This window comes from Emydura macquarii, unplaced genomic scaffold, assembly GCF_026122565.2.
Source record: "Emydura macquarii macquarii isolate MOO-44397 ecotype Brisbane River unplaced genomic scaffold, CSIRO-AGI_Emac_v2 contig_2676, whole genome shotgun sequence".
NCBI lineage: Eukaryota > Metazoa > Chordata > Testudines > Chelidae > Emydura > Emydura macquarii.
In genome coordinates this window covers 42,001,678-42,014,649 of record NW_027132813.1, presented here as the reverse complement: position 1 = coordinate 42,014,649, position 12,972 = coordinate 42,001,678, and the positions used below count along the sequence as shown (strand labels likewise).

Below are 12,972 nucleotides of genomic sequence, written 5' to 3'. Positions count from 1 at the left end.
AAATATTACCTCACCCACCTTGTCTTTCTAATATCCTGGGACAGACACAGCTACAACACCACTGCACAGAACAATGGAAGAGACAAAATTTAGTCAAATTGAAATTTAAGCTAGGTCAATGTTCGTAATATAGAATACAGAAGCAGCAGAAATTAATCTATTAAAAGTCTATAACCACTATAATGAACAGAACTCTGACTGCATGTGTTCTGCTCTTCTTATAAAAAACAGTCATGGCAATGAGTATTCAATTGTATAACATGTGTCCCTTTCTATAGTTTACAGGAGCTAGTCAACCACTGCCTTTCACGATTCTGTGCTTTCTGCTAGGTGATACTGAAGAAGCAGTGCAATTCCTATATAAACTATAAAGTTAAAAACATTCCATATGCATCATTCCTGTTTCACATATGCAACTGTCAAGTCCTCTGAGACAATGCAAAAACCTGAATGGAGTTAAAGAAGGGGGTGGATTTATTTTATTTTATTTTTTTTAAATAAAGGATAGGATACCATGTAGAAACCTAATAGTGGAATAATTAGAACAAAAGTCCCTAAGGAATATGCAAATATGAACTCGGAGTTTAATTTCTAGACAGACATGAAACAAAATTAGTCCATTCTATGACACCATCTGCCAGGCAGTTTCCAGTTCTATGCTGCACTCCGAATTACTTGTGTTTTATTTTGAAGCCTTGGACACAGTAAGTTATTTGGAAGTCATATAACCAGTAAAAGGCCCAGGGATGAATTATGAAATATTAAAGTAAACAAATAAAAAAGTGGTGCATATAGTAAAATCAATAAGGAAAAAAGTGTCAAGTAAGGGTCATAAAATAGAATTCTGGTATCTCTTCAATTGTTTGCTTGTGTTATTTTCAGGACTTATTAGCAACTGCGCATTCAGCATATGTATGTAGGTAGGACTAAACAAGTACTAGACTGGAATTTTAAAATTTAATTTCACTGACCATCTAAGGCATTTGGCAAGAAATGCTATGTTGTATTGTATGGGAGATCAAGTGGAAAGAGGGATTCTTACACTTTGGTCTGGCAACATCAGAAAGCTAGTCTGTTAAAACTGGCAACTCAATGTCATCCATCAGTAGCCCAATAGCACTAGAAAACCTAAGTAGGCAGAAGGGACAAGAGATTTAAGCTATGTCTACACTACAGAAATTTGTGGACATAAGATATGTCGACTATAGCGGAGGCTGATGTCCACACTGCTATCCTTGGGTCAGTGGAGTGCGTCCTCACCAGGCCCACTTCCACCAACCTAAAGGGCAGTGTGGGGGAGCCCACAGGCTCCCGGCTGCTCCACCACCACTACCGATCTCAGCCAGGGCACAGGGACTTCCCAGCTCCCAGGCGGGAGCCAGCTACAGCCCCCCACCCTGGCTTGCCCAGCCCCAGCTCGCAGCCAGGAGCTGGCAGGCAGCTGCCCAAGCTCCGGCTACCATCAGGGCTGCCGCTGCCTGCGCCAGGGCTGCCAGCTGACTGCAGTCACCTGTGACTTGCTGGTGCCTGGGTTGTCAGCAGGGCTGCAGTCGCCCATGTGAGGGGTCGCAGCTGGGTGGCAGCTGCCCATGGCTTGCCAACCGCTCTGCCAGTGGGGCTGCAGAGCTGTGAAATTGATAAGTATGACAGCCCCTCCACCACTCTAAGGGGACACCGCGGCTACACTGACAGTGTGTGGTCCTGCCTCTGCCGACAAAAGCCCTACGCCTTTTGTCAAGGTGCTTTTATTTTGTCAACAAAACAGGGCAGTTTTGTCGACAAAAGGGTGGTTGCAGTGTGTACACCAGGATTGTTTTGTCGACAAAAGTCACCTTTTCTCAACAAAACTCTCTAGTGTAGACCATGTCTTAGATTAAGGCTTGGCATCACTGATTATAAACAGCATTTGTAACAAAGGTGTTCCCAGAGGACAACTATTCTGGGTCGTATTTTCAAAAGCACCTAAGTGACTCAGGAGCACAAGTCCCATTGAAAGTTTCTTCCAATTTTACAAGATATTTAAGAATAGGAGTGAAGGGAACAGATGTGCCTTTTTGTAGTGGACATGCTGTCAAATAATTGTGCCACTTTCCCTCTAATGTTTTCATACACATCTAGACAGTCAGTCTTTACACAAGCTGTCAGCAGCAGACATAAGAGGAGAATAAAAAATTTGAACATGTATTTAATTAAACTTGGAGAGTCTAAGATTGGATAATGGTAGAATAGATTACAAGGAAATCTTTCAACAATTGCTGCTGAATGCTACTAAACTAGTACTGAAAGAAGGTAAAAGGCAAATTTGGAACCTAAACTTAGCCATTTAGCAATTCCAAAAACTATCACAGTATCCACTAACATACTATATATAGTAATGGTGCCAGCCACTGTCATGATAGGTCATTACAGAAAGAACTGGGAATAAGGGGAGATGGTTTCTTTTCAGATTTGTTTTCACAGAGAGCTCAGTAAAAGCAGATTAAATGTTTGAAATATTCAAAACAGATCATCCTTTTGGAAGAATCCAAAGTGGAAATGATCCAGCATTGGTAGGAAAACTAAACAGGTTGCGTTGTAGACCTATGAAATTTTATTTGAAAATATAAAAATTCATGAGTTTTTACTCAAAGCCTATTTTCAAAATAGTCAGATCAGATCAGAGTGAGGATCACACACAAATGTTGTGTTACCCAAAAAAAAAAAAAAAAAATAGAATAGAATAGAATAGAACAGAATGATTAACTCAGGAACTCTATTTTTTAAAAAAAACAACCCATATATCAGCAGTTTACTTAAAATGTCAAATGAGAAAATGGTGCATTTAATTGATCCTTACTTTTAGAATATTTTGGGTTTCATTCCACTTGTTTGTCCACTCTTTGGTCAGCTCTTGTACCTATGAAATAAAACAAAAAGATAACATCCCATATTAAACAAAGTTTATGTTTGAAATACCACATTTACTCTCACAAAGGACTTGGGCACAGAATTTCAAAGAACAACTTAAAATGCTAAATATTTTTCCAATTTCTTGCTCCCTGCAACTGATTCCGCTTGACACTGGAATAGTTCAATTTCACCGAAATCTATTATAGTGGCCACTTAACATCCTCACCAAAATAAAGCCTGTGTTATTTATGCATGTGTTTGTAATAATTATTTGCCCAATATACAGCAAGACGACAAAAATTATGGGTTATCATACCTCTGATTTTTTTTTAAGAAAGAAAAAGATATTTAAGATTATGAAGGATGTAGTAAAAACTCCTATTTGTAATGTTTCATAAAAACAAAACAAGGGGATGATCACTTAAAATAATGGCAGGTAATTTCAGAACAAATAAAAGGATTTATATTTCATCCAGGGCTTAGTCAAACCTATGAAATCTACAGCCACAGGCTAAGTTAAAAGGTTACAACTAAATTTTAAAATGAGATAGGATAATTTTAGGATCAATTGTACTTACGTTTATGCATGGTAAGGTAAGAGTACTCATGATTCAGGACATATATTGTTCAAAAGGTTTACAAATGTGAATACTAAACAAACATTTTCGTGATATGAGGTTACACACCCTGTGTAGTAACTGGGGTCCTTCGAGATGGTTGTCCCTGTGGGTGCTCCACTTTAGGTGAATCTGTGCCCCTGCACTTCTAGTTGGAGGTTTTTTAGCAGCAGTGCCTGGGTTGGGTCGCACATGCACTGTCCCCATCTCACACTGTCTCTGGTGGTTACACAGAGCTGTGTGACCAACCCCCCTTGGTTCCTTCTCTACCACAGAGTCTCTAATGTGAAAAAACTCTGAATTAGAAGAAAGAAGGGAGGGTAGTGGAACACCCACAGGGAACGCCATCTTGAAGAACCTCAGTTACTGCACAGATCGAGTAAATTATCATTGCTAGCGGGATCATTCTGAATCATTGGGCCTTTGTGAATTTGTTGAGCCTTCTAAAAATCAAGAATTGGCCTCCATCCTCCAGTATTTTTTCTGAGTTAGAAAATAGTGGGAGTGGAAACCCTCTCTGTTGTGATGGTACTGATTCTACTGCGCCTAGGTGTAGGAGATTTACCTCCCTTTTTACCTCTTTACCTCCTGTCTTAATAGATATTCATGAGAAGGGACCTTGAAGAGGGATGAATAGGTAAGAGGGATGGAGGTGAATTGGATGGAATAGCCAGTCTTGATGCTCTTCAATACCCATTTGTTTGATGTGACTGTCTGCCAAGCTGGATTGAATGGGGTCAGTCTTCGAAGGGATGGGTGGTTGTGTATGGTTCCAGCATTTGAAAACGTAGGAGGTATCTCGGGCCCTCGACCAAACCCTCAGAATAGTTATTTGGAGGGAGGTTGTTGGGATGCTGAAGGGAGTGGTCGCTGTCTTGAAGGTCTCTGCCTCTGCAGGTCATATTGCCTCTGGGGTTGTGTGTAAGGTGCAAATCTAAATCTGTGTCAAGTAATACTTCCCCTGTTTTTTCTTCTGTATAGGTGGATATATACCCAAGGATCTCAGAGTAGCTCTGAAATCTTTCAACATGTGAAGAGACTCATCTGTTTTGGCTGCAAACAGCGTGGGGCCTTCAGATGGAAGATCTTCGACAGCTGATTGCACGTCCTTGGGAAAACTGGAAGGGTGGAGCCAGGAAGTCTGTTGCACCACTATGGCCATGAAATTGGAATGTGCCACCACGTCAGCAGAATCCAGTGAAGCTTGTAAAGACATGTGAGCTAGGAGCTGACCTTCAGATATAAAAACTTTAAATTGTTCTTTTTTGTCCTCAGGTATATGTTCAATAAAGTCAGACAGCATTGAGTAATTTGAGTGGTTGTATTTGACCATTAGCACTTCATAGTTTGCAATCCTAAATTGTCGGGTCGCTGAATAATAGACTTTGTGCCCAAAAAGATCCAACCTCTTCCAGTCCCTGTTATATGGGGTGGATCTGGAATGTTGTCGCCTGCCCTGCTCATTCCCAGTCTCTACCACCAGAGAGTTTGGTGGGGGGTGTGAAAATAGGAATTCTATCCCCTTGGAAGAGACAATTTTTTTTATCTGCTCTTTTGCATGTGGGCGGAATTGTTGCTGCGATTTGCCAAATAGTCTTGGCTGGGTCCATGACAGCCTCATTTACTGGTAGGGCAATCTTGGAGGAGGTCGATGTCAGGAGAATGTCCAGCAACTTACGTTGGGACTCTGCCACTTTCTCCAGAGGTACCTCCAAGAAATATGCAATCCTCTTAAAAACAGTTCCTGGAACTGTTTAACGTCATCATCCCCCATGATGTGTGGTGTGCATGATATCTTCGTCCGGGGATGAGGATGAAAAGTTGGCAGCTGGTGCGACTTCCTGATCCCACATTTCCTCTAATTCCTTGACTGCCTCTTCTGGACGTTCAGAGGGTCCAGGTACAGAGGGTGCAGGTACAGGAGGTGAATGCCTCAACCTCACCCTGGGTAAACTGGGAGGCTTATGACAGTGTTGGCAGTAAGCTGCCCATGGGTCCCACTGTGGTGAAAGACCACTGTGGTGAAAATGGCATGGGTGGTGGCATCCACGGGTATCTGTACCGGCCTTGAGTTTCAGGTCTTAGGTGGCACTCATGATGCCCTGCTGGACCTGATCTGGTAGCTGCATGGATAGGCATAGAGTGATGGGAAGAGGAGATTTCCCTTTCATCCTCATCGTCTTCATCACTGAATAAAGGAGGAGCTCATTTGGATAATATGGTAAGTTGGCTCAGTACTGAGTGTGCTAAAGTGAGGCCGGTACAAAGAAGTGGAGATTCAAGTGCTAAGGAGACCAGAAGATCTTTATGGCAGAGAAACTGCCACAGTACCGAGCATCAGTACTGAGGAAGGTGTTGTCGGCAGTACCAATGCCTTTACCATGGGTGTCAGTGCCAAGGGTCATGTGCTATGCGCTGTAAAGGCAGAAGGTGGTGCACAGTTAGAAGTGGACAGTCTTGGTGCAGTTGGCACCGACTGGGTCTGCAGAGTTGGGGAACCCCACTTTATGGCAGATTCCTGAGGAGGGAAAGTTGGCACCTGCTTCTTTGTCACTTTTTTGGCAGAGTGCTCCTTCCCCTGAGAGAGTGGAGGGAAACCTCCGTCAGATGCCACCGTGGGACACCATTGCCCAGGAGGGGCCCGTGATCCTGGATTGGATGCAGGGTGTAAAGACTTCTCCATCATGAGAAGTTTTAGGTGTATACCTCTTGCCTTCCTGGCATGGGCTTTCAAATTATGACAGTGGGAGCATTTCTGTGGTGTGTGTGTCTCGCCACAGCAGCAGACACACAGAGTGCCCATTAGACACTGGGATTCAGGAGCAGTAAATGAGGCAACATTTAAAACCTGGGGAACTGGGCATGCCTTTCAGAGTAGGTTTTCTCCCGTGAGGGAGGGTAACTATACTACCCTAAGCCTGTCCCAATAACTGAAACTTAAATTCCTAAGATAAGTAACAAAAAATGTTCTTAAAAAAAAAGGGGGGCGGAAGAGGGTGAGGAGTAAAACTATTGACAATAACTAATTATTGATTAACTAACTAGCATTCTAAAGTTGAAACTAGACAAAAAGATGAAGTACAAAGGCACTGCTAAGTCCTCCATTTCAAGCTGAGGATGGTACAGAAGGACCTGAAGGGAGGTTGGTCGCACAACACTACATAACCGCCAAAGGCGGCATGAGACAGAGACAGTGCATGTGTGACCCAACCACACACTGCTACTAAAAATCTCTAATTACAAATGCAGGGGTGCAGACTCATCTAAAGTGGAGCACCCGAAGGGACACTACTCGAAGAAGAAGAATTTTATGTTCCCACACATCCAGAGCATGGGATTTATATTAGTTTTTTTTAAGACTACGCAAAATTAAGAACCAAAACTAAAGAGTGTAAATTTTTATTTAAAAAGTGTTTATATTTCAAGGACAAAAATTCAAATTATTTTTACTCAGAGTAGACTAGAATGCGCTATTATAAATACATGTCAGAACTTCAGGTCTTTAGATTATGGCTAAGGATATGATTTAGTTACAGAGGTCATGGACCTCGGTGACTTCTTTGGCATCAGCCCCAGCCGCAGCAGCAGGGGCTGGAGTTGTCCTCCACCCCCTCGCAGCTGCAGCCATCCCACCCACCACCCCCGCAGGTGGGGCTGAAGCTTTCCCCCACCTCATCCCCTCAGCCAGGGCCAGAGCTGTCAACAATTGTGGCCAGGACCAGGCCTGGAGCTATCCCTGTTCCCCCATTTCCCCTCCACAGCCGGGGCAAGAGCTATCAGTGGCTGTGGCCACAGCTATTCGACCCCCACCACCACCGCAGGTGAGCCCCAAAGCTGTTTCCTCCCCCTCCCTCCCTCCACCCCAGAGCTGGGGCCAGGATGGGAGCAGTTCCCCCCATTCGCAGCTGGAGCTAGAGTTAGAGCTGTCTGCCCACCCACCCCCAGCAGCAGCTGTCAGTCCCCCCAAACCCCACAGGGTTTGACTGTCAGCCCCTCACCCCTGGTTATTTTTAATAAAAATCATGGACAGGTCATAGGATTCCGTGAATTTTTGCTTATTGTCCATGACCTCCATGTGACTTTTACTAAAAATAATTCTGACAAAATCTGAATCTTAATTATGGCTCAACAGATCTTTGAGCATATCTGTGCAATGGTACACCTGTCATATGTTACCTTATTCCCCATTATTTAAATTACATTTCACAACTGAAACCCCTGATGAAGGCTATATTTCTTTGATTTATATACATAAAAAGCATTTAACCCAGGCTCTCTAAATAGATGACATTATGCATACAAGGGTGTAGTTAATACAAATTGCTCACAGTCCTCAGGCAATGCTTTTTATTCCCAAGCAATATTTGGTAACTACTTTTCTCGATTTTTTTACCCTGCAATTAAGGTTATATATCTTTTGCTACCTGAATCTTTTTTCCCCCCAAATGATGAAATGCTTAAACTCAAGACTAAATGCTTCTGTGCCCTTTAAGATTTATATGTACATTGATCATGTACTTGGAGGGAAAAGTAGGAATGCTTCCCTTCACAGCTCTGCCAAAATGATCTTAATCTTCACTTGCAACCCTCTCATTCTGTTCCACTGTTGGCTATATCTGTGGGCAAATTACAAATTAAGATGCACTGGGTGGTAGTAACATAATATGGTCAATTGCCCACAAGGGAATAAGTTGATATCATAAATGAAATAAGTAGCTAATTTTCACTTGTAACCTAGGATTTAAACTCAGAGAGGAAAAGATAGTATTTCTCTCCACTGTGCCACCTGGGTCCTGAATGCTGACAATCAGAATATTAATCTTGTAATTAATTTTTTTTAAATGAAAAAGTATTAAGGAATCCTGATGTTCATCACCTCGATCTTTACCATTTCTGGAAAATTTTAATGCACGTGAGTTGTTTAAAATTGTTCCTAATTAACTAATTCAAGAGAACTACTGTACACTAGAATCTTTATCATCATTTAAATTAAGTCTTTAGATCTGCAGAATCAAATTCACTATTGCAGCCTTTCAGTTATAGAACAGCTTTACCGTTTGAAATGTGTGCTAAAAATTTACAATAATTATGCTTGTGGTAATCATCTTAAGTAGCAATCACATAATATTAATGAAGTTGACAGTGGACAATAAAACATACTCTGCATCACTTCTCCTGTTCAGAGCATGAACAACATATACCAATTAACACAATACATCACCAGTTTCTACCACCCATCTAAACATTTGTAAAAACAATTCTCAGGTAACAAAGTATATTTATTCAACATGATTCAAATTTACAAATTAACATTAACCAATATTTTTTTTAAAATATTTTAATGAGGAAAAGCACTATAACTGAATGTTCAAACTAATACTATACACATTCTGCGATAAGTACTGAACGCAGGACAGAAATCTAGTTTTTAGGATATGATAATAACTATCGTAAATGTGCTTCAGGCAGAAACATGGCTTACAAAAAGCTTTATTCTTTTCTCTGTTGTCTTGGTTTTACACCAGCGAATCTAAAATTTTCTTTATGCTAGTATCAAATTTGCTTAACTCTTTAGAAGAGGTTGGCTTTTTAAAAGAGAGAGAAACCCAAATGATTTGTAGTTTCATGTTTTTTAAACAAAAATCTAAATGTAGTTTTTCAGACGTTGATTTGCCCTAAAAAATTAATATTATGATTAAGAGTCAAATAATATTGTAAAGAGATATTATATAGTGTCAATTAGCGGAGTCAAAAATGTGTTTACTAAAAGGGATGTACTAACTCCATCGATTTTAGCAAATTGAGTAATTATAAATATAAGGGACAGATCCTCAGCCAACTTTAATGGAATTATACAAGTTTACATCAGCAGAGGAACTGGCCCAATGTTTTTAGAAGACCATCCATCCATATTTAATTTTTAAAGAGTCTAAATACTTCCCCCACACATCCACAAATATGATTAATACTACCTCTTTTTGTACAGTCTGCTATAGCTTAAATATGATCAAGATTAAGTAAATAGTAAAAAATTAAGAAGAGGGTTAAATTCTCAGATATGAAAGATAGAGGTCTATCATGTCTAGACTCAAGTCCAATTATCACTGCTACACATAAAAATACCTGATTAGGTAGCTAAATAACTATTTGCATATGTTATACCAGATCTGAAGACAGACCAATGTTGTTTCCTGAAAACTTGCCCAAGACTCTTAGAACACAGTATGGCAAGTTCATGACCAAAGAGAAACATAAATTAGTCCAGCACAACAACAGAATTTAATTTGCATTTTTGTGTGCATTTCATTCTTTTTCTCACTCTCCAGATTATAGTTTATTATTGCCTTTCTAAAAATTGTTTACAAATTTTTTGCGAGACGAGAAAAAGGGATTTGCCCACGGAACAAAATTTTCCATTATTGAAACATTAGTCAATTACATTTATTTATAGGTATTCTTGCTTGCTTTCTTGAATGTATTTTTTTCTGTGTTACAGTACATTTCACAAAAACAGTGTAACAAGAAATAAAATTACAAATTTCAGTTTATTATAAATAGTTAGGATAAAAGTAAATCTGAGGTTAATTTTACATCTAGTTGAAGTCAAGAAAGTGCTGCTTTGTAAAAACACAAAACCACAACATTAAAACCAGCACGTTCCTGAAAATGAGCTTTTATTGCTCCAGCATCCAGACCACATTTATCTCAAATAACTAGCCAAATTATAACTTACTCTTGCTTCATTCTGCTGAAGCTTCTCCTCCATACTTAAAGCTGTCGGCGAATCCAAGAGTGCAATCTAAATGGTTTAAAAAAAAAAAAAAAAAAACCACATACATTAGTATTTAGTAAAACAAACAGTACAATGAATGGTGGATTTGAAGAGCTGAAATATTATTGCGCAGGTATTTTAATGAATTGGTATAATCAATCCTGTTCTAGTCTTTATCTACAATGGATGGCATTTCATCTTAATCCATATGAAGTATTCACATGACTGGCAAAGTATAAATTTGAAATACAAATCAAATTTATAATTTTAAGCACACACGAAATTTTACTGATTTATATGGATTCATATTCTGCTGAAGCCACACACAGTTTTGATAAATTAGGTCTACAACCATCAGTTTTAAAAAAATGCAGTAGATGACAATTTACTATGCATGAGTGTCTAATGTATTTAACTATTCCACTATAAGCATTTCTATGTGTATGACATTTGTATTGTAAATATATATCATATTAATTTGACTGTGGAACATAAAAATTATAATACTTACAAAAATATAAGCAGTTTTCTTTGTTATATAACACTCTACATTGACTCTATTGTTGGATTTTGGGTAAATAATTATCAATGAGCCATAATAGCATTTGCAATAAAATATTCTGGGAATATAAAGACTGTCCATAGAAGAAATTATACAGGAATTTATATTGTATTTTACACATTTACCACCACCTGCTGTTTTGCCAAGCAGTACAAATTCAATTAATTTAGGCTTGCTCTGCATTGTAATCCTCATAGACATTTATATCATGAGACTTGACATTCACTAGAATTCTTCATAGCATAGCCATATTTATTTTGTGATATCTACTCTTTTACACCTTGGAACAATGTCAAAGTATTAGATCTTCGAAGTAGTCTAAAATGTGTGTATCCAGAGTTTGCAAAGTCAAACCATATTTCAGAAATAAAAGTTGTCAGCTGGCCAGCAAAACCACTCAACTTTTCCCCAGACAAGCATAGAACAAAGCAGAGAGAACAACAGAGTAATTCAACCCTCATGGAGTGTTATTGGTTTTACTATTGACAATACAGCAGAATTATACTAATACTTCCTTTAGTAATTCGCAAACCTGATACTTTTCACAAAATATGCAGGGGGACCTCATCCCATTTCTCAGCAAATATTTAAGCAGAATACTGTGGGCAAATAAGTTTTCATTTTATTTTATTTTACAAAACGTCCTATACTACACTGACTGGCTTTTGATATTTCATTCCATAATTAAAACTAAATTATTTGTACTTATAAAAATAAATGAAAAAGTATAATTTTGAATATAGTTTATTCTCACCCCTCCGCCACCCCAATCATTATTGTTTGATTACAAAATCTGGTAACCCACAATAGCATTGTTTGGAAGTCTCAATTAGCTAGTTTCTACTGTAGACCTTTTAACCACATTCCTTAATTTCAAGTATCACTATGCTAACATTAGCTTGTTTTTGTCATCCAGAGACAAGTTAATCACACCTTACGATACAAAAAGAGATAGGAAAAACTAAACAGAATAAGGATAAACAGAAACAAAAATAGAGGGATTGAACTGCTTAGCATTGGACAGAGAATTCTCTTGATGCCAGCCAGTATGATACCTTCAGTATGGAATGAAGCATAGTTCAAAAGAGGCTGTGCTTCTTTATACATGATTTCTTAATATGCACTTTTGACACTCAAAACTGTGCATTCAAGGAGACAAGTATTCCACATCTGAATAAGGATGCTGGGATGAACACTCCTGTGAACCTTAGCCATGGTGTCATTAATTTTACATCCATATTTACAGTATTATTAGACTTAGTTGTTCCATTTTTTTTCAGAATTTATCAGCAGGGGACCATTTAGGAAATCAAACACTGAAGCTTTATGAAAAGTATATGTTCATTTCAGTAGTATTAACTTATTGTTGTTGTTTAGAGTGACTATTAGGTGGACAGAGCTGTAAATCCTACAGGTTCCTCAATGGTTCTTTCGTAGCTGGGTGGATTATGTATTTCAAATCCAACCTGGATTGTTACAAATTGTCTTTAAAAAGGAAACAAGTTTTGTTCAGTCCAGCAACTAGAAACTTAAGCAGCACTGCATAAATAATAAACAAATGAATATATAGTTTAATAACTGGCATTTCTGAACCTATTGATAATGGTCACCTTGCCAAAATAGGTGTGGCAGTATGAAAGCCAATATCAAATACTATTTTTAGAAACTTTCAGCTTTATAAAATTAACAGCCTACAATGTTAAAGAAACATAAAACCTGGAGTTTATCTTCTAACTAGAACCTGTTTTACCATCTTTAAATAGACTCCCATACTTTTAGTTGTCCAATATATCACTTCACTAAAACATAACCAGCAACAGATTAATAGCAAAACTAATTAAACAACTATTTTTACTTTTACATGTTTTACATTCTGAACTTTCTGATTAGAAGACTGAGCAAAATGGGCAGAATGTGTCCATCTTTCTTTACTGAATAATCGGTTTATTTATCATTTTCACTTTGTACTACATGGAGGTATCAACAATGCTTTTAGATGTTTGCTAAGCATGCTATTTGCTCTCTGGAGTACTATGTGGTCAAAGTCATTGTGGTTACAAATTTTTCAAACAACCTATCTTTTCCTACAAGTCTCAATGTTGATTTAATGTTATTTATAAAGTAAGTGTTTA

At 38.5% G+C, this 12,972-nt stretch overlaps 1 protein-coding gene across 1 annotated transcript in view; it reads right to left on the bottom strand.

The window, feature by feature from the left end:
* KIF16B (kinesin family member 16B) overlaps positions 1-12,972 on the bottom strand; it is a 224,372-nt gene that overhangs the window by 156,603 nt on the left and 54,797 nt on the right. Inside the window, exons 11-12 of the mRNA XM_067565282.1 lie at positions 10,240-10,305; positions 2,837-2,896 (exon numbers count right to left, since the gene is read on the bottom strand). Coding sequence (XP_067421383.1) covers positions 2,837-2,896; positions 10,240-10,305 — 126 coding nt within the window. The remainder of the gene's footprint in view (positions 1-2,836; positions 2,897-10,239; positions 10,306-12,972) is intronic.